The 22671-nt window shown below is 32.8% G+C and overlaps 1 protein-coding gene across 1 annotated transcript in view; it reads left to right on the top strand.

The window, feature by feature from the left end:
- The window catches only part of LOC139485922 (uncharacterized), a 39472-nt gene extending 17166 nt beyond the window's left edge, over window positions 1–22306 (top strand). Inside the window, exons 12-19 of the mRNA XM_071270592.1 lie at window positions 2658–2725; window positions 4317–4371; window positions 12472–12789; window positions 15458–15898; window positions 16847–16947; window positions 18186–19397; window positions 19918–20383; window positions 21933–22306. Of these exons, the coding sequence (XP_071126693.1) occupies window positions 2658–2725; window positions 4317–4371; window positions 12472–12789; window positions 15458–15898; window positions 16847–16947; window positions 18186–19397; window positions 19918–20383; window positions 21933–21961 (2690 nt within the window). The 3' untranslated portion in view covers window positions 21962–22306. The remainder of the gene's footprint in view (window positions 1–2657; window positions 2726–4316; window positions 4372–12471; window positions 12790–15457; window positions 15899–16846; window positions 16948–18185; window positions 19398–19917; window positions 20384–21932) is intronic.
- Window positions 22307–22671: the final 365 nt, after the last annotated feature.

The following is a 22671-nucleotide window of genomic DNA, read 5'->3' on the forward strand; positions in this document are numbered from 1 at the left end:
ACTTGGCGTGTTAAATTCTATTTTAAACGGGCACTTTTGGACATAGTTAATTATCATGATAATGCACATTTTCCTAATGAATAGCGTATCCCTTATTTCACTTAACTTCAAACTAATTTTAAATGGAATATAAATACTGAATAGCAAACACTGGTATCTAACTATTTTGTAACATTATCATATTTTCTTTGTTTATAATAGTAGTATGTAAAGATGAAAAATAAAAGGATGTGTTTCGATTGTGCCATAATTTTAATTTACTATACTATATTATATACACTTAGTTTACAATATTTACTATCAATTATTAATACATTTATGCATTCAATCATTGACGAACAGTCCCAAACCGACTATAGTCTATACTGTTCTGCACAAATTAATCTTGCATGCAGTCCTGCAAGATTTTCTGGTACTATATATACTGTGTTACTTGCGCACTAAAGCGAGTTTTCACACTTAAGCATCCATAACATAGCAGTGAGATTTGTAACTTTCTCCCCGTTTCTGGTAGGCACATTTATTTCTATAGGCATGTTTTTCCCATTATTTATACAGTTCAAATTCATTTTTTGTAGTTCAAATTCAATTGAAACTTCAAGATAACTTTCGAAAACAATATCTGACAGTTTTGTATTTTCAATGTGAATAAAAGTTGGTTTGCAAAACATGAACGTCCTTTATATCTAGGTCTTGTTAAGAAAAAGTGACGGTAACCACTTATCCCATAAACATTGACAATGAGACAACTTTCTTTTAGACACAAACATTATGTTGAATTAATCAAGTTTAGGTCAGCGTATGCCTTAAACAATGAGAAAAACACGCAAACTGCATGAAAGAAAGCTATAACAAGGCCCTAAATTATAAATGTAAAACAATTCAAACAAGAAAACTACCTGCCTTTATTATGTTCAAAACGCATATGGTATAAAGCAACCAAAGACAACCATGGAATTACAAGCGTGTGATTCGGTAATGGACTGAGTCAAAGTGTTGTCGCTGACACAAACAGTACAACAAAAGTACAAATAATAAAAAATGATGAAAAAAACTTAACTCGTCCGATGACCAACGTCAGTGTACGATCATCATAACACAATGGCGACAGTACAGACTCGGTTTTTTTAGTAATGTTAACAAAATAATTATTATTGAATTTTGTCGATGACCTGAGACTATTATACTAATTTGTACATAGCAGTATACTTACAATAAGGGATAACAAATTTTATTTTAATGCATGGTAGTTTTAATCCTACATTCAATTTCTGTGTCGATTATGCATGCATATATACAGTTGTCTTATTATCAACGTTTATCCTTAAGAAGATTTATTTTTAACGATTGTAGAAAAGATTACATACATAGAATGATTAGATTACTTATAAAGGTGTCCATCCTTTTGTGCGAGAAAATCACATATCAATTGTGTGTTTCGATTTTTAAGACCGTAAACTTTAATTTCAAGTTTAAACATGTTCAACATATTTTCCCATAACTCATCTATAAAACGCATATTTAGAGAACATTAATCTCAATATGGTGTTAAAAAATTTCGGAATGCAAAGTAAATTAAAATATTTGTGTTCTATAAGAGTAGGAATTCAAGTTTTTGCTTATTATTTATTTGAATCTGAGACTCATATAAATAATAAGCCGTTGTCCGGTGAACGAACTTGTTTTCCAACGACCCACAAAACTCCTTTTGAACGCTGAAGTTAAATAATCAATTATAATGTAATGCGATTATGATTTTTTTATTTGACCAAACCGGGTTATGCATTTTGAAATCTATGACGAAACCGGGTTGTATACATTGACGAAACCGGCCAGTTCCATTTTGACATGGCCCATTTCTTTCGTTCCATACACAGAGATACAATTATGGAGATGCTCATAATAACTAAATATGCAATCTCCGTGTCAAGATCTATCTTCCCGTACCATTCTTTCCGTACAATGTGAACAATTTAACGAGAAATTAAACAATTTCGAGGCAAGGTTCACTCAATTCGTCATTTTGACATGTATTTTGACTTATTTCTCCGTTAATATAGAACGGTTGTAGAAAATATTGCATCTCACAATAGAAAATAGTTGTATATGTATATATATTCTTCGATAACATAAAAAAAATAAACAAATAAGGAGAAACCTACCTTTCTTTTGTCTATTGGTGTTCCGTCATTGTGCCGGATGTTAGATACCATCGAGTCCGAGCAAATTTTGCCGGTGTGGTTTAGACACAGTGCTATAGTAAAGTATAATAATACATATATCTGTTCACGTAAAAGTCGTGACAAAATTAGTGAAATGTTATAAATAGTTGATCGTTTTCATAAAATAAGATTATGAAGTGCGTAATGTTGGATATAAATCACAATTTTAAAACTCATTCCTTTCCTTCTTTACAAGTATTCCATTTGAAGCTGACCCTCTACAGTAAAGAATTGTGTGAATAATTCTTTAGCTATTACATTTACTGAGCTTTATAAGTTTTATATAAGAAAAAAGGCCTGCCAAAACAAGTTAATATCATTATTTGTTATTTGTTAATGTTTTCGTTTTTTGCATAACTTCCTATGACAAAGGCGTGTATTAGAAAGTTAAAATGAATATTCTGATAGCTATTAATTCCTTTACATAATTTTCAGAAGGTTACAGGTCGTTGCGTAACTTTCCTAGAGGAGAATCGAAAAAACCTTATGATCAACCTGCTGGTGTAAGTCTTAGTTCTAGATATAATAGCGAACATGATATTCTTACTGACATGCATTATTTTTGCCTGCTTGGTTTGCTAGTTTTCATTTGTCAGTAATTCAAGGCGACAGTAGATAAATAGAGTTCAATTTTGGTCAATCGATCAGAAAAGGCACTCTTTAGTAACAAACAAAATGAGAAATCGCATTGTTTCAAAATAAACTTCACCACATCCCTCCAAAGAAAATACAATTCATGCTATTCATTGATCAAATGTATGTTAACAGTTTTTCTCAGACTCGATTTATTCGGATCTCAATTGATGTCTAATATGTCGACACATTGGTCGTTACTTCTTGTTTGGTTATATAACATTTATATGAATACACATTTACTTGCAGGCAAGTAATACGTTACAGATTAAGCAATGGTTGGACATAACGGGACAAGTGGTTAAAAGGTCATATTGTGTTGGGTTTTTTTTTCAAAAAAACAATATGTATGAACGCTTGAATGTGTTTCACAGAAACTTGTGTATATTAACAGTTTCTTATTTTTTTATATTGGTTGACAAAGTCTGGCGTGTGGGTTTGAAAGTTTGTAGGCTTCTCCTTTTAACAATTAAACTTAGATTTCGGTTTTTAAAAACATATATATTCTAAGGGAACAGGTCCGCGTAAAACGAAACATGATAAAAATAGCACTTTATAATTTGTATGCACCCACCTTACTTCAACAATGAACAAAACGATTGTGCGTTGCAATTTATAAAAAGACCAAGCATACCAAAATGACAAGCACTTCAAATGAGAAATTCAAAACTTAATTTTTGTAAAAAAAAAACGAAAGGCAAACATGATATAAAGCTCCATACGGAAACCACTGAATGCAAAGCAACTGACACGGGATAAGCAAATGTTTAATGTAGCCGGATTAATGTGTAAGCTTGTGCATACTTGCCTAACCTGACACTAATGTTATAGAAAACTTTCCTGATTTTACCTTCATCAACGATTATGATTTCTAAAAAAAACATTTAAAAATTGTATGAAATCATTTTCTGATTTTACCTTAATCTTGAATGCACAATGCCAAGATTTAAGGGTTTACCTCAGAGTCTGTTTTAATGTTGTTGTTTCTGTGTGAGTAGGAGGTTTGTGTTGGTTGTAAATTGTTTCAAAGTTCTGGAAAATTCCTGTATCAATTCCTTTTCACGAACTATACTAAAGCCTTTTTTTCCTTGTCGTGTACGTAGGTGATCTGGGCTTGTTTGTGTGTACTCTACGAAAAATGTCTGATACGCACAAATGTAATTACCTCATGCAAATCAGTTAAAACCTTCATCACTCGTACTTTTTGATAATTTGCCATGCTAACTATTTTTTGCATTTGTTTGTTTCACTTTTAATTTTTTCTTCCAAATCCACGTGTTTTTACATATATTATTCTGTGTGTGAAAACTAACAAAACTGACTATTCATTATTTAGAATATACAATTGGAACTATTAGAAAAAATATCTCTAAAGTATATCAATATTATGTTAGTTACCTAATAAATGTTAGTCATCATTGTAAGAAGTATTCATGAAATTTCATATACATACTGTTTTAGATATATACGGAAGCTTCTTCAGAGCCGACAGTAGTACCAAGAAAAGAAAGAAAAGGTACTTTTTTGAAAATAAAAAAAAACATTATATTCAACTACAAAAGCTTCATATTAACTTTATTTCTAATGACGTCAATATATATGTTACAGTAAATAGGTGAAATTAGGAATTATATGTAATTACTAAAATTTATGCATAACATGTAATTCCTGATGTACTTTGTTAATACAAGTAATTCCTGAAAGTGCCCAGTTATTACCAGTAATTGCTAATTTTTAAATGAATTTTTACATCTATTTACTAACTGTGAAAACAATGTTGTAATATGATCAGTTTATCAAAACTTAGGGTATTACTAATTAAAAGATCAGTGAATATTATTAAAATGTGATATCCTAAAATACAGGTATACTTTTTTTTAAAAGGGCATTAGCTATATAATACTAACAAATAAATAAAATTTTATTGTTGCTGTTGAATGAAATTGTAATTCGCTTTTTGAAGCCAGTCTGGTACATTTAAAATTTTAAAAAAACTTAGAGAATTTGGCTGATGAGTTATTCGCTTGCAAATGAAGAATTAGACCTCATTGAAAATGTTTGTGTGTGACCTTCAATGTAACCATTTAGCTAGAGATATGTTACGCCTGTATCCAGCTACTTAAAAGAATAGAATGGACACATTGAAAGTATATAAAAAGGATGAACCATTTGGTTGACTGGCTCGATCCACAAAAAAAATGGTTTGATCCACAAAAAATATCATTCTTATACTTGTACAGATAAAAACAATGATAAACATACTTTTTAACATACGATTCGAAATCAAACATGCAAACCTTGAAAAATCATATTGCATGTGAGTGCTATTTGTTTATATTCCTGTTTGTGTATATCTGGTTACCATTATATGACCGTTGACAGTCTTCGAAGGTCAGATGATTAATTATATGATGATTAGACAAAAATGCACACGTAATTTGATACATATAATCGCGTTTATGCATTGTTTGTTGTTTATATTAGACGTTTTGTAATTTTGATATACGTTTTAGTATATTATAAATCAAATATGAGTGAAATCGGTGAACGTGTATTTGACAGCTAATGCCACTTTAAACAGTCTTTAGTATGTCTTTTGAAAATGCAAGACGAGAAAGAAAAGATTTATACAGATGACTTTTTTCAAATTGTACAATTAAAATGTGACAGAGTCTAAATGCCAAAGGAAGAGCTAAACACTATAATCAACAAATTCAACACTTTGTTTGAAAATGAAGCTATAAAATTACAATCTTCTCTCAATGTAATAGTTTTCCTGACATTTCTGTTGTATTTCAATAATTCAACCTTTACAGGTTATTAACAGTTCTGTTCAAAGGCAATGGCCTGAAGTAAAATGAGGAGGGGCTTTGTGGATACATGTGCACCCTTGCTTTGCCAAAACCTAAGCTCCTATCAGGTCCCTTTCCTGTACCCGTCCAAGGCCTAGGAACAGACACCTGCATTATGTGCCGGAGTAAACTAGTTTTTTCATATACACCCCTTACCCATAATTTGTATTTGTGATAAATGATGTAAAGAAAAAAATACAGCAGTCAACACATTGTAAAATCCACCCATAAAGGCACCAAACCTACATAGAAATAATAATGTCAGTCTGTGTCTTTCTGTTTGAAAATCACAACCAGGTGCTTTGTAAGGATAGGTGTTCTCAGCTTCTTATGTGACATTATCAATATGTCAATTTCCACTTAACATTGAATAAACATATACATGTATTTTAACTCTAAAAGGGTATTAATATTTGCTACAAAAAAAGGTGGGATAACAGCTGTATGACATGTATAACACAATTGTGTTGCAGGTATATACGCTTTGGAGGTCTAGAGAAAGTCCTAAAAAAGAGACACAAACATATGAAAAAGTTACTCTTAACGCCATTATTTGGTACAATTTAATTTATGAAAAATGTCAGCTTCATCGCAAAAGGCTGACAAAAGAATTCGTAGTTAAATCTATTTTGTCAAAGAAATTTAATCATTCCATAAGTCAAGTTGATCTGATTGATATGCAAAGTATGCCTAATGGACATTTTAATTTTATCATGACTTATAAAGAACCTTTAATCAAATTTGGCATAATTAAATGCCCATCTCCGTTAAGAATTGGTGACGTTGCCTATACACTTCTTACAAATGTATTTCTCATATTTGTATTTATATCATTGTCATGCATGTCCGTACGTCGTAACTACAATCCCCTTCCCTTTCATGAATGTGACCTACCGAATTAGACTATTGACCGGATTTGTTATTACATAAGCAACATGAAGGGTGCCACATGTGAAGCAGGATCTGCTTACCCTTCTGGAGCACCTGAGATCACCCCTAGTTTTTGTTGGGGGTTCGTGTTGCTTATTCTTTAGTTTTCTATGTTGTGTCATGTGTACTATTGTTTGTCTGTTTGTCGTTTTTAATTTTCAGCCATGGCGTTGTCAGTTTATTTTCGATTTATGAGTTTGACTATTCCCTCTGGTATCTTTCGTCCCTTTTTGCAAATGATTTTTATCGAGTTTCAAATATTGTAAAACAACCATTTGCCAGTTTCAATATACCAACAAAACTAAAGAACATGTAGTATTGAGGGATCTTTGATTCCCTCATCCTTACAATCTCTACCTTACTTTATTTTTTTTGTATCTTGAATTATGTCTCAAATTTAATACAATATATCAAGTTAGCACATACTTACAACTTCTCGTCCAATCAAATTGTTTGAATTTACCTTCTAACTTTCATAGTACATACTTTTTCCGTGTACTAAGTAACAACGCATGAATGACCACAAAGGTAAGATTTCATTGTATCGTAATCAAGATATTGAAATAAAAATTGATACTGGCTATATTTTGAAAACCTGTTGTGTTACAAATTAAACTAAATAGTTTATAATTTGTTTTCAAATTATTTTTTTAAACACCCCACTATTTAATCTTTGGATCTAAAAAGTAACACATATAGCTATTTATAAATTTACAATGCCATCTAAAATTGTAATCATTTATCTTCCGTGTAATTTCTTTATACCCAAAAATATTATGAACCATAAAACCTTATGAAGGTATATTAAAGCAATTTGATCTATTTCGTCATTAATTGATTGATTATTGATTGATTAATGTCCAGTCACAGATAGTTCAATTAGACTACCTATCGGTACATACCAGGGGCAGGTCCATCCATTTTTAAAAGGGTTCCAACCCATAATAAAAGGGGAGGGGTCCAACTGTATGTTTTTATTCAAAGCATTGATCATCCCCAAAAATAAGCGTTTTCCACCACCCTCTTTTTGGATCTGCCATTGCAAACTATCTATATGTTTTAAAACTTATCATGTATAGTAAAACACAGCTTTATACCAATAAACATACTTACAAAATCAACTATAATCTTTTCATTCTGGAGTCAATATCGTACAATGATAATAGTGAGTAGATTTAGTAAACAACGTAATGAGCTACACCTAGTCAGCCAAACATATCAATAGACTAATCACCGGATTACTCAAGGTGTAAATATGTGCTAAATTGGATAGTGTATAGAAAGGTATAAACTATGAAAATAAGAGCTTGGGGCAAGCCCTTCGCTCTAATGTTCATAGTATATAATACCTTTCTATACACTAACCGACACTTAGTAAATAGCTGTAAAAACGACTAAAAAATCAGTGAATACCTGTAATCAATAAAACAATCAGTAAATACATGTAATTCCTAAATTGATTAGTAATTACAGGTATTTACTGAATTGTTTAGTAATTACGTGTAATTTCTTATTTCACCTATTTACTGTAACATATATATAAAACTAAGAGGCAATTTGGCCTTGACAACAATTCCAAATGTTGTATCTTCGATAAAACTTAATGTTTTTCAATTACAATGTTATTGCTTAAGGATATATATGTATACTTCTGAGTGTCCAAAACAACACCTTGTAATTTATTAATTTGATTAAAAAAGCTTACAACAACAACTTGTTCCAAATGCAAAATGGATAGTATGATTATTTTCCTCCTGTTGCAGCAACAGTTTTGGTTATATTGGTTATATAACATCTATTTGATTGCATGTTGTCTTTTAGTATTAGTAACTTTTCAACTTAGGCATGAGATATATTTTTATAATAAAACAAGCGCAATTAACGGAACCAATTCATTGTAAGAAAAATTAAAATCTTTTACATAACTTCTATTATTCTCAAATATATATTCCAATTGTCCAAGTGTTTAATTATTACGATATTTTTCTAAATTTATTTATATTTATATATATTCTGGTATAAAGGTTTTTCATGATAAAGTAATATTTATATACTGTGAAAGTACTTTAATTCGTGGGTATCAATTTTCGTGGTTTGGAGAAAAGTTGCATGTTCGTGGATTCTTAAATTCAGATTTTTGAGAAAAAAAAATAATAGTAAAAATGATAAGAAATTATGACTGCCAACGTAAACGTAGCATCCAGCATGACGAAATTGTGTTTCATATGACTGCGTCATAATTTATGACCTTAACATTGATGCAGAATAAAGTGTTCATTTCAAACTATATGTTTGCAACTTATTCTGTAATAGTCGTCAGAATAATATATTTGTTCTCTGTCACTATAATTTATTACTTCAATGATAAAAACATGCTTAAGAATTAATTTGTTTGATTATTTTTGAGTACCTTTCAATTAAAATGTTTAAAAGAATTAATCTAATGATATTGGGTCATTAACAATATATTAAAATAACGACAATGAGCCTAATCAAGAATTGTCCCAAGCTTAAAACTGCTCATATCAAGAATTTGAGTTTCTCCCAAGCTAATAATTCTGCAATAAATAGCACTGTAATTAATTGACCAGTCAGTTTACAAAATGTCGCTTACTCAGTGGTTGAAAACGGGCTCTGTTCAGACCCGTACACCAGTTACTCCAGGTTTACCTGACCCAGCTGACTGCATTTCTACACAAGATGCTTTGATTGTTCAGACAGCAAATGATGCAGTTGATACAGTTGTATCTGCACCTTCACGCAAAAGAAAGAGAGGCGACTACATCAATTACGACGAAGAGACTCGTGCTAAGATTGCCCGGTATGCAGTAGACAATGGGGTAGCACGTGCTTCGAGGAAGTTTACCTCAGACCTTGGCAGAAAAGTCAGTGAAACTACAATCCGTAGTATGAGAGACACCTACGTCAAATTAAAGAAGAAAGGTGCGATATTTGAAATTGTTGTCATGTTTGATTTATTAATAAAACTTGGAATAAATAAACCGAAATGCTTCATTGTCTTAAAAATTGAATTCATAAATAAACTTTTACATCAATTCCAGTAATAAAGTTTATAGAAAATAATAGTTTATAGAAAAAAAATTGGTATTGCATTGAAAGCAAACACTTCCAGGCAATTGTAGATAAAAGATATTTCAATAAATATTCGTATTAATTTGAAAAAACCGGTAGCCCGTTCAATGGACCATGGTAAATTTATATTTTTAATTTATCATTAAAAGTACGTATTGTCAAAAAGGGTGAGATTGTTACAAAGTTAATTGGCTATAAGAAGGAAATTGTTAGGTAAACACTCTGGTATTGATTTTTCACACCTATTGTCACTTGTTTAGCCGGGGGGTTTTGAATAATCTACAGATTAAAGACATTAAGGTGTTAATTGGGTCATAATCATGTCCCTTAAAATCAATAACGGTAAACTTTCTTCTAGTAAAATTTACAAGGAAATTGATTTTATTTTCAAATTGAATAAAAATATTTTTCAAATTTTTACATTATTTAATTTATTTTGTTTCGTATTTCAGTTGGTACAGAACTTGCCACACTACCACATTCCCCTCGCGGGAATCCCTTTCTCCTTGGTGATCTAGACACAAAAGTACAGGATTGGATCCGTAAAGTTCGCATCAACGGCGGTGTCATCAACGCAAAGATCGTCATGGCCGCTGCAGAAGCAATTGTCACCAAATTTGCTCGTCATCGTCTAGAACGTTACTGTGGTCACATCACAATTACAAACACCTTCGCCAAGTCACTACTCCGTCGCATGGGATTTGTAAAACGCAAAGGGACCAAAGCAGTAAAACACCTACCCAATGATTTCGACGACATTCGCCAGGAGTACATCTCTAAAATCAACAATGTCCGAGAAAAACACAACATTCCAGACACTCTGAGCATCAACTGGGACCAGACAGGTTGTCAGCTTGTACCAGGCGGCGACTGGACCATGGAGAAAGAGGGTACGCAACAGATTAGCATTTCAGGCTTAGACGACAAACGCCAGATTACCCTTCTTCTTGCAGTCAGCATGAGTGGCGATCTTCTCCCACCACAACTCATCTACCCAGGAAAAACTGACCATTGTTTACCAAAGGGAGTCGACTTTCCGTCAACCTGGGATGTCACTTGCACAGAGACACACTGGAGCAACGAGGACACTATGATGCAGTTCGTGAACAAAGTCATAGTGCCGTATGTTGATGAAATCAGAGACTCTATGCCACTCAACAACTCAACAACACAGAAAGCTATTGCTATCTTCGACGTCTTTAAGGCACACCGTGGTGAGAGACTGCTAAATGTACTTAAAGACAACGACATCGTTCCTCTGTTTGTTCCAGCAGCGTGTACTGATCGGCTGCAACCACTAGATCTCTCAGTCAACAGAGAGTATAAAGAACAGCTGAAATCTCATTTTCACGACTGGTATTCAGCAGAGGTCATCCACCAGATCAATGAACAAGAAGACAGTACTGGGGAAATTGCACCTGACAACGTTGTAGTCAACATGAGAACCTCCGTCCTTAAGCCAATACACGCCAATTGGATAGTGTCATCACACAACAAGATTTCAACCCGTAAGGACCTAATCTAGCTAGGTTTCCGCCAGGCCGGTTTATTATGAACATTCCATTTGACTTTATAGTGCTCTTGTGATATTGATCTGTTATTTTGTTGAACATTGTTGAACTGATATTATTTATTTTATTTGAACTGTAATTTATTAGTGCTTTGCTATCTTTCATATCTTACCGCATATAACTTATTTATTCTAAGTATTTTGTCTGAATTAGTGCTCAAATGTGTAAGACATGAATATTCTGATGAAATAAAAATCATGTTGAATTATCTTTATTTTATTTGACTCGTAACCATTACCAGGTATAAGATGAACACTTCAACATTGAAAACAAGATCATATGTCATCACCGGAAATACGATTGCAATACACTAAATACGATTTCAATACACCAATCACACTTTTGTACAGAAATCAAAGTAAAACATTTGCTGAATGGAGGGTTAACAGCTTTCGATTGTATATAGTTTTCTCTGCATTACTATAGAAAAGATGCACATGAAGTAATGGCACTCAAATTATTTGTTGTTTGTTTACTCGTATCCAAGTTCGGTCCTACACAGGTTAAAATTTCCGTGTTTTGACTTTGCTCAAGTCTTTATACTTCGTTGGACACTTAAATTCGTGGATAGAGCCACCCACGAAAACCACGAAAATTGGTACCCCACGAACAAAAGTACTTTCACAGTATATATATATATATAAATATTACTTTAACATGAAAAACCTTTATACCAGAAACTAAAAATACTGTCTCGCGCACGTTGTTGTATAATGTCTACTTCATTTGCAGAATGTCATTAAAATCAAATTTAGGTAACTGCTAATCCTTTTACATCCATAACGTACCGAATGGATTTAGAATAAAATTATGTATTGTAAGGTCAATATGATAACCTTGATTTGAAGACTTTCACGGTTTAATTGAAGATTGGCTGTAAAAATCGCACTAGGTATTCTGATCCGTATTCCGTTGAGGATCTGAATCCCGAGAAGCTATAGAACCGTATTTATTGCAGAATTAACGGTGGAGTTTGCTCCATGGGAATTGGAATTTACTTCCCTATTGTGCTGCAGTGTCGTGTAATTTTTATCTTTCACGGATTTTGGATTGTGAGAACCGATGTGATAATTATTAGTATAACCTGTAGAATCTTTTATCTTTAATTATTGGTAATTGTGTTGTGTTCTTGTTTAAAACATCAATTACTTATGTGTTGTCCTCTTGTAGAGTCTCTATATGACAACATTCGCAATGTATCCAGAAAGAGCAGCAATTTGAACACATCAAATTATTTAATACCACCTGCGCTATTGGAAAGAAATGACAAAGCAGTAGGCATATACAAAGAGTGTTTGAAATTAGGCAAGGACAAACAAAATAAGGTTCGAATAATCATAGTTGGACCAAAAAAGTCAGGAAAAACCTGTTTAGTGAGAAGATTGCTAAGAAAAGAAATTGAAGATGTCAAAAGTACTAATGGAGTAGAAATGCATGCTTTAAAATGTAAAGCAAAGTTAAGTGATATGAAATGGATTTGTCAAGAAGGTATGATTTATATATTTTTTAAACTTTGAGCTAAAATTGAGAGTTCTGTTGATTGATGGGCTTTTTTAAAAAAATGAAAATAAAATGGTTACATGTACACTTAATAAACAAAAAGCTTTCGCGCGATCGAAGCTCTTTTAAGTTTTCAGGAATTAGCTTTCTGTTCCCTAAAGTTAGTATGAATATTGCAAATTAAGGCAAAAGTAGTGTACCAGTAGTCCAAAGTCGGGGATGTATAAGAGTATAGTATTGGTTTGTTTGAATTATTTATTTAATTGAAATTTTATTCAATAAAGCGTTAGCCCCAGTCCCACTAGACCACGATCGCACCACGCTCACCGCGATGTAAACTAAATTCAGATTGTGGTGAGCTCGCAGTATGATCGGCTTATTCTGCGACCTCACTATAATTTTTTCGATCTTTCTACGCTTATTACGTCCTCGCTACGAATATGCTACTATCATCCGATTGCAACACGATCTTATCACGCTTCTATTGGGATTATAGCACGCTCTAACCACGACACACTACGATAATACCACGTTCATACTACGATCAATATGAATACTGTATCACTCTTTCTATTTCTCATTGATACATAGAGTTTCTTTATAACAACGCGGCCATGCAACCAAAATCAACAAGAACTTGTGGGCCTGGTGGTAGGGGTAGATGGAGCGACAGAGAGATATCTGACAGTAACGAATCGTGATCCAGTGAATATATGTCGGACCGACCATTCCAACCTAAATCACAACTTCTTGCTGGTCCATCAAAATCAAATGACGATGCTTTAGTAAACGATAGTAGGGATGACTGGTTGAGCCATTGTGGATAAAGGACAAGAGGTCCAAATTACAAACAGACAAATAAGAGCTTGGGAGCTTTTATATATCATATATGAAAAGGACAATGAGCATGATGATCATAGCATAAACGTAGTCAGGTCGTAAGAAAAGCACGAATAAGGACGAGGAGGACGACATGTTCGTGTTAAAATCGTACTATGGGCTTCAACAGCGTGGTATCAACGTGATATAGTCGTGAAGCGTGGTTGCGTCGCGGTAAGAACGTGATGGTCGTAGTTAGGTCGTAGTAAAGATGGTACAGCGACCTTTACGATCTTATCACGACTTTACTGCGTTCTCACTACACTTCTTCTACGACCTGACTTCGCCACGACCGCACCACGATGATTTTGAATATGATAAAAGTTGGCCACGCTCATCACGATCATGAAGACCTCACCACGACCGTACTTCGACCTTGCTGCGATCTGCATGATCGCACTACGATCGTCAAAATTTTCATTTTCTTCACAGATCGTAGTGCCATCGTGACCTAGTGGTACTGCGGTACAAACATTAATAACAATTTTTAACAATACTGTTTTGAATTTTTCCAACTTTCGTAATTTCCTGTTATATGGATAAGGTTTCTGGAGTGCTTGATATAGTATTTTCAAAACAACCAACATATTAGTTGGCATGATATACACCTTTTTAATACATAATTGATAACGGTAAATCATAAAACTAAGAAAACTTTAAGAAATAATAAATCATGTATACATGTCAAACATGATAACATTTTATAAATTTTCAAATGAATTCCCCTTGTTTTTATTGAACAAATCAACGCATCATTTCTCGGATATTTCTGTTTAAATAAACAAGAAGACGCGTTATAAATGCCAATGATACAATTCTCTGGCCTATCACAATGCATAAAAAATTAGAAAATTATAGATGAAAGTAAGGCTTTCAATAGGAGCATTAACTCACACCAACATCAAGCTACATAGGGCCATATAATTATTAATGTAAAACATTTCAAACAGAAAAAAAACCACAACGGTCTTATCTGTATACAAAACGAGAAACGAAAATGTAATGTTACACTTCTGTCTCATGTTTGTTCCTGTCAGGAGCCTGCTGTTTAGTTTTGTCGTTTGTCATTTGTTGGTGTTGATCATTAAACACAAAAAAACACAACTATCATATTACACTTATAAAAATCGAATTTGATCACCTTTGTACGTTGTTTTATTGAACGCCATTTTGTTCAGGATAGGATTTGTCCTTTGGACACTGTTCTTATACTACGTGTGATGCCTATGTTATTTGTGTACCTACGTTTTTTAATATTGTGTTATAGATCAAAATTTTTACTCGTTAAGTGTATGTTTACTTGGATTTTTTTGTTTAACGTATTTTTGATCGAGTTTATGTTTTTCATTTGATATTGTGTAATTTTATGTTGTAATGTGTTTCAGAATTATTATTTCAATTGAGCCTTTTAAGGGGAGATAACTCTTTAAGTAACAAATTTATACTAGACTGATACGGAAATTTATAAATTTTACTTGTAGCAAGAAAACAAGTTCGGTGACACCATTTTTTCTTTTTATTTTCTCAAAACATATTTTCAAACCTATTTTCTCACAATTTATTTCAAAAATCGATCTCATAGATGTTTTCTTATGCAGTTTTTTCATGATCATTCTAAGCAAATTTAGGCAATTTCTAACGACTCAGAGCTTGAAAAATAGCTCGGTGACCCATCTTTTTTATTATATATTAGACAAGAACATAGCAAAATTTTTATTTTGGCAAAGTATGAAAAAAAATCTATCTCGGTATATTTATACCTATGATCTAATTTCAGAATCATCAATTGAGGAGGATGTAAACTCAAGGCTTTTAAAGTCTATAATAGACACATGTAAAGAGATTGAAGACACTAAAGATGGTAATACCGACCAACATGACAAACATATAGAAAATACTGATAATCAATCGGAAGATGATCCATTTTCAATTGAAACCGACATATGGGAGCCAACATACGATACAGTTGATTCAACCTGTGCCTATGATAGTAAAAGGGCCGAGTACGAAAATATCAGTGAAGATCTCCATGATTTATGTGAAATACTGAAAGCACCCCTAGACGAGGACAATTTTGTACAAATTAATTTCTGGGACTTTGCTGGCGCCACGGAATATTACAATACACACAAGGCCTTCCTGTTAAAAGATGCTATTTATATTGTGACTCTTGATGTCTCCAAAACTACCCAAGATGTGTCTGTTGAGGAGTCTAGATGTAAGGACCTTTGTCGTGTATATATGTAGTTCTTTAAGTATAGATTATAATATAAAGAATGATGGTAGAAATTTATCAAGTTTGATGAATCTTAAGGGGCGCTAGGTACAAGATAAAACAAAATCTTAAGTATGATATTTTTGGTCAATCATTAGCAAAATTGAAATAGTGAAATAACTATTTGCTTTTTTTTCATCTAAGAAAAATAGAGGATGAACACTAAACTTGAAAGTGAAAACTCAATCCTTTAAAAAACTGTATTGATGTCACATTCAATTTAACCCTTTAGCTATAGATATATAACGTATGCATTGTGCGTGTTCGGTTTTTTAAAGTAAAGAAATGTCAACATTGAAAGTGAAACAAAGGTAAATTATTTGATTAACTGATATGAACCACATTAAATCATTGATATACAGGTAAAATAATGATTCACATATATTCTAAATATATAATACGACATTTAACACACACAAAAATCCAATTGCATGAGTTCGCTTTCTATTAGCATCTACATGTATATTTATGTGTATATCGCTTATGTGACCATTGGAAGTCTTCGGAAGTCGACTCAGTAGTTAATTAGATCAAATCAAGACTGAAATACACACGAAACGAAGCTACATATTATCGAGCCCATGCCCTCAAAATTAACTATTTCATAATTTGGATACATGTTATACATGATTATATTTCAGATATAAGAATTTGAGTAAATCAAAATATTATGTAGAAGGCGCAAATCAATTGAACACGTTTATTCTTCTTGTTATCGTTCTACATCAAATATCATGCATTTATATTACACTTTTGCATGTGTGCTTATTCAAATATCTCTAGCTTGGAAAGATGTTCATGGTGTGTTTGCATATATTCGCAAAATTTATTGACGTTGTTTGCGAAGTCTTAAAATGCATCTATATAGCATGTATGTCTTTCTTTTTGCAGATGAATTAAATTTTTGGCTAGAAACAATCCGAAGTTTTGGAGCATATTATTCTATCATTCCATCAGTATTTGTTGTCGGGACTCATACAGACAAATTTAAGGTTGGATTTATAAGTTGTTTTGAAGTAGATCGGATTCAAACGTCAAAGATGAGAAAATATAAAAACCAAAAGGACTTAAATAGTCCTTTAAATTTTCGTTAGATTATACACAAAAAAACTATGATATGCGCTTATGAAAATGCAACTAGAACAGTCAATACTTTGTTCTGTAATCTTAAACAAATTTATTCAGCATAAATGCTGTAAAAATCTTTTACAAAGACTATAAGCATCTCAAACAGTTTAGATTTAGAACTACATGTATTTCGTTTTTAATTGTTTTAGTTGTTTTTGGTTGTTTATAAAATCCAGTCGTTTTACCAAAATGTAAAATTTCTAAAATAAAACGGCGATTAACAAGGCTTTTAGGAAGTATGTGCGACTGAAGACTTTACATTCGTAGTTGACTTTCATGCTTCTACTTAAAAGAGGGAAGAAAGATACCAAAGGGACAGTCAAACTCATAAATCGAAAATAAACTGACAACACCATGGCTAAAATGAAAACCACAAACAGACAAACAATAGTACACATGACACAACATAGAAAACTAAAGAATTAACAACACGAGACCCACCAAAAACTAGGGGTGATCTCAGGAACTCCGGAAGGGTAAGCAGATCCTGCTGCACATTTGGCTCCCATCGTGTTGCTTATGTGATAACAAATCCGGTAAATAGTATAATTCAGTAGGTCACATTCATGAAACGGAACGGGATAATTTGTAGTAACGACGTAAGGAACATTTCCGATATCATTTGTGAAACGGTTATTCCCTAACCGTCAACCAACTCGTGATGGCGTCCGTAAAATTTACGAAGGGTTTGATTTCAATTTCACCATTTTGAACTCTTGGTTTAATAGCTTCCTTGTATGTAGAAAACCCTCTATCAATGTGCACATTTTAAGATTTAAAATCCCTTACTCGTCCTGAAATAATGTATAAAACAACGTCTCCCTAATGGAAGTATTTTATATTTCAAAATAGGATGAAAGAGACAAGTACGCCAGACGCGCGATTCGTCTACATAAGACTAATCAGTGACGCTCATACCAAAATATTTATAAAGCCAAACAAGTACAAAGTTGAAGAGCATTGAGGATCCAAAATTCTAAAAAGTATAAATGATTTGTCGAAATCGTGAATATTTCCAAAATTCATACTTCTTTGCATGGGTCAGTTTTATCTGGGGTCCATAATTTTTTTGTCATGTTTATTTGCTTTATTTTTTTTAAAGGGTAGTCGACAACAATGTATGCATAACTTAAAGACAGAGGTTAAGAAGGCTGTTGAAAATGGAGAGACCAGGAAACCTGTGCGTAATTACTATTTAGTTTCTAACACAGATGATACGGATACAGATTTTGAAGAAATTAGAGAGCAGTTACTGGTCACTGCGCAAACATCGACGTCCTGGAATGAGACTAGACCAGTTCGTTGGATTTATCTTGAAAAGACACTATTGGAAGAGCTTAATATTGGCGAGTTTGTGTTATCTAAAGCAAAAATTTTAGAAATTGCAGCAAACACAAATCAACCAATTTCCGATCCAGATGAAGTCGAGGCCTTTCTCGTTTATCACCATCGTATTGGTACGTACACATACTTCAAAGATTTACCTGACTGTGTTGTTTTGTTACCACAGTGGATTGCAAATGCATTTAGATGTATAGTTTTTGCAGATATATTTCACGATGATGTATCAATGATAGGTGAATGGAATTTGTTCCGAACAACAGGACGACTAAGCGACAACCTTTTAGATCATTTATTTTCATGCCAATCTTTAGAAATTAAAGAGCATCGCGAGAAAATTCTAGCGTTGATGGAAAAATTTGATATAATAGTCCGTCCTAAAATTAAGCTGGAATCAAACGAAATTGTACAGGAATCACATTACTTTGTTCCTTGTATGACAAGGACAGAGGATCTTGCTAAAGTGATAGGTCTCTTTAAATGTGAATCGAAGTCGTCATGGTTATGTCTCGAACTTGAGTTCTTACCACCGTCGTTGACAACAAGTCTTCTAATTGCGTACAGTCGAGAACTGGCCGTTGCTTCAGTTATTAATTCAACAGGTGATAACGGCCTAGTGTTTTACAGCAATTTTGCATTGTTTTATCTAAAAGAGGCTGAAGATGAAATGCTTTTAATAGCGGCTCACAAGAATATTATACAGATGCAAGTTTGGAAACGGGGACACATAAAACGGTCTTACAGCTCATTAAGGCAAAAACTTAATGAATGTATTCAAAGATTTTGCAGATTCTTTCAAATGAAATTGTGTTACAAAACGAAGCTAAAATGTTCAGCTTCAGCATTGGCAGACTGTGCTGGAATGGAAGATATCGATAATTTTAAAGAGGAAACACAGTACTTTTGTAAAATGCATTCTGGGTTCCGTTGCACAAATGAGATGTCGTCTGATTGGATCGAAACTACATTAAAGGTAAAACAATCACAAGCCCCGTAGCCAAGCTTAAAATTACGGATATGGTTTCGATTTAGATTTACTGTTACATTTTGTAATAATTCTAAAATTAAGGAATATATATACGATTCTTTGCGACTATGCCAGACGGTATTATTTCGGTTGGATCACTTCTTTAAAATTGGTATTAGGTTTTGATTTTCCAATATTCTGACCTCCAGCTAGCATCACTGAATAGTTTTTAATTGTCAAAATGCGTATCTGGGGCAGTAAAATTGGTACCGTTTGTGTTATTTTAAACATTCGGTTAATTACAAGATAATAGCCGTTACAATCGGCAACGGTATAATTCCATATCACTGTGCCCATGAACTGAAGCAAAATCGTTATCTTCTTTTCAAGTGACCCCTTCCCCAAAATAATGAAATAAAGAAATAAGTATTTTCTAAATAAATCCTATCATTTCCATATATTGATTGTATTGTGTTCTTTGAAACAAATTATTTAATTAAGATGTTGTCAATCTTTATTTTTTCAGCAAACCCTAACCAAAGAACAGATAAATGCATCGCGAATGTCTATGATCATGCGTGGTGTATTGACAGATGCTCTTTACGATCGACTAACTGTGGATTATACTCCTCTACGATCGAGAACAGAATGTGATATTCCTTATGTGTATGCTAAACTGAGACGGCAAAATCGACACATGCCAACAAAAGGATCATGGGGAGGGAGTTTAACAGATATCAAAGACACGCACAAGAAAATTGGAGATGACATTGAAAGGATAAGACTTGTTCGAAGTGAAATTTTACATCTGTCTCCGTTTGCGATAGACAATTCTAGATATACCGATTTATGCAGACTTGTCCGAGATGTTGCAAAACGAATGGAACTTAACAATAACAAAAATACAGACTACACGAATGATGTGAAAGATATTTTGCAACAAGTTGTTAGCCACAATCAGTTCGAAGAACAAGAAAACGGAATAAAGCATGGTAACAGGAATATATTTTGTTTCTACAATTATACATTTGATACATTATAAACGCGAGTGTTTCAGCTTAACGCGATTCACGTACGTTTTAATACATATACATATATTAAAATGATGATGTGGTATGATAACTCTCCACAAGAGACCATATTATAAAGAGATTAAAAAAATATTGGTCACAGTAATGCCATCAACAATGAGCTAAGGCATTACCGCATAATCAGCTATAAAAGATCCCGAAAGGATTAATGTAAACCAATTTAAACGAGAAAACTAACGGCCTAATTAATGTAAAAAAAGATGAACGAAAAACAAATATGCGACACACCAGCAAACCCAAACCACTGAATTGCAGTCTTTTGACTTGGGACAGGCACATACATACAAAATGTGGTTGGATTCAACATGTTATCGGAACAGTGGTGTAACAGTACAAAATCAGATGAAAAAGGCTCAACTCATTAGATTCATACAAAGATAAATACTACCCAGAGTGGAGGTGACTAGGTACTTGAATATCCCAACAACAAAAAGGACACTAAGTACAGATATGAGAGTACTCGCAGTTACTTACAGATAGTCCTAAGCCACTTTCAGCCAATATAACAAAAAATACTGCCTCTTAGACTAAATTGTCTGTCTGCTTATTTGTTTATATATAATTAATTATATTCATATTACTAAATTTTATAATATTGTAGGCACAGAAATATTTAATGGAATTGGATAGGGTATATTTTGGAGCAGGATCTGCTTACCTTTCCGGAGACCTGAGATCACCCTTAGTTTTTGGTGGGATTCGTGTTGCTTATTCTTTAGTTTTATATGTTGAGGCATGTGTACTTTTGTTTGTCTGTTTGTCTTTTTCATTTTTAGACATAGCTTTCTCAGTTTGTTTTCGATGTATGAGTTTGACCGTCCCTTTGGTATATTTTACTAATTTGGATCACTAACATTACAAATGCGTAAATATATCTATAGTGTTTAAAGAAAAAAATGCAGTTGTTATAAAGATATGTTTTGAAAAATACGTGTTGTTCAGTGGCTCTGTTGTCTTCTTATTGTATAAGTTTTGTGAATCTGTAGTTTCCACTTGTATAAAATCTAAGTTTAGTATTTCAAGACGAGTAACTCATAACCATGAGAAAGACGACACTCAACATGATTTTATTTATCTAGCCAAGATTGTTCAAACATGAAAATCTTAATAACTAGTTTTAAGCTGAGTGAACGGTTGCTACAAATGTTTATCAGTAAAATATAGTGCATTTTATTTTAAAATATTTCTAAAAATACATGCTGATGTGTATGCATATCATAAATGAAAAACCAAACCCTGAAAAAAGACATGAAAGTCTTAAACGTTTATTTTAGTCAAGATAAAACAGTATTTTAAAAGTCCTCATGCACCCTTTTTAAAATTGAAAGGGAACATCCATGTTAATAAAAAAAAATATTGAAAAGTTAATGCAATGAGATAATGGAAATGTATGTATTTATTAAAAGACACAATGATACATCAATACATGTCTCACTGTCTTATTTTCTAGAAAAAGACCACAAGCAGCACTTCGTATGATGAGTCGATGGCAGATGCACGCACTTACAGTCCATGTTACTGCATAATTTGGAAAAAATATGACTGTAAACTGACATACATCTATATTTTGAACATATTTGATGGATAGCAATGTAGTTATTCTGTTAGCTTTCTCACAGATCTTATCTTTTTTTTCATATTGAAGTGCTACGCGATTTTTTGTCATTTAATCTTTGTCATTGTTTGTGCTTCAAATATATTCTTATATTAAACTAACCCAAAACATTGTGTGAGCATAATCGCTTACTTTAAATTATCCAGAAGTTACTATTAGTTTCATTTTTCAGTTTAATATAGTTTGGTAATATCTAAGTATTCACATCATAAGTTATAGAACCACTAATGCAGGCCCAGTCGGAAAGAACATACAACATGTATATACGTACAAGAAAGAAGTACATATTTTTATCAAAATAGTTCCTACGGACAGCTGTATGTTTGTTAATTGCCGGTATATTTTGTTAATTGTGGTATGAACTGAAAGCTTGGGGACCTAGAATCACTGTAGAACCCTTGTTGAAAGATTTATTTGAATTATAAAGAAGTATATGAAATTTTGATAGAAGGATACATTCGACCTGTTGTTCAGATCAAAAGTTCCTGTTTTTGTACTATCAAACTTCAGGGAACCAGTACGCTCTTATATGCAACTAAATGTATGCTGATTTTGCAGCACAAGTACAGTTTTG

The sequence above is a fragment of the Mytilus edulis genome, chromosome 8 (genome assembly GCF_963676685.1).
Source record: "Mytilus edulis chromosome 8, xbMytEdul2.2, whole genome shotgun sequence".
Taxonomy (NCBI): domain Eukaryota; kingdom Metazoa; phylum Mollusca; class Bivalvia; order Mytilida; family Mytilidae; genus Mytilus; species Mytilus edulis.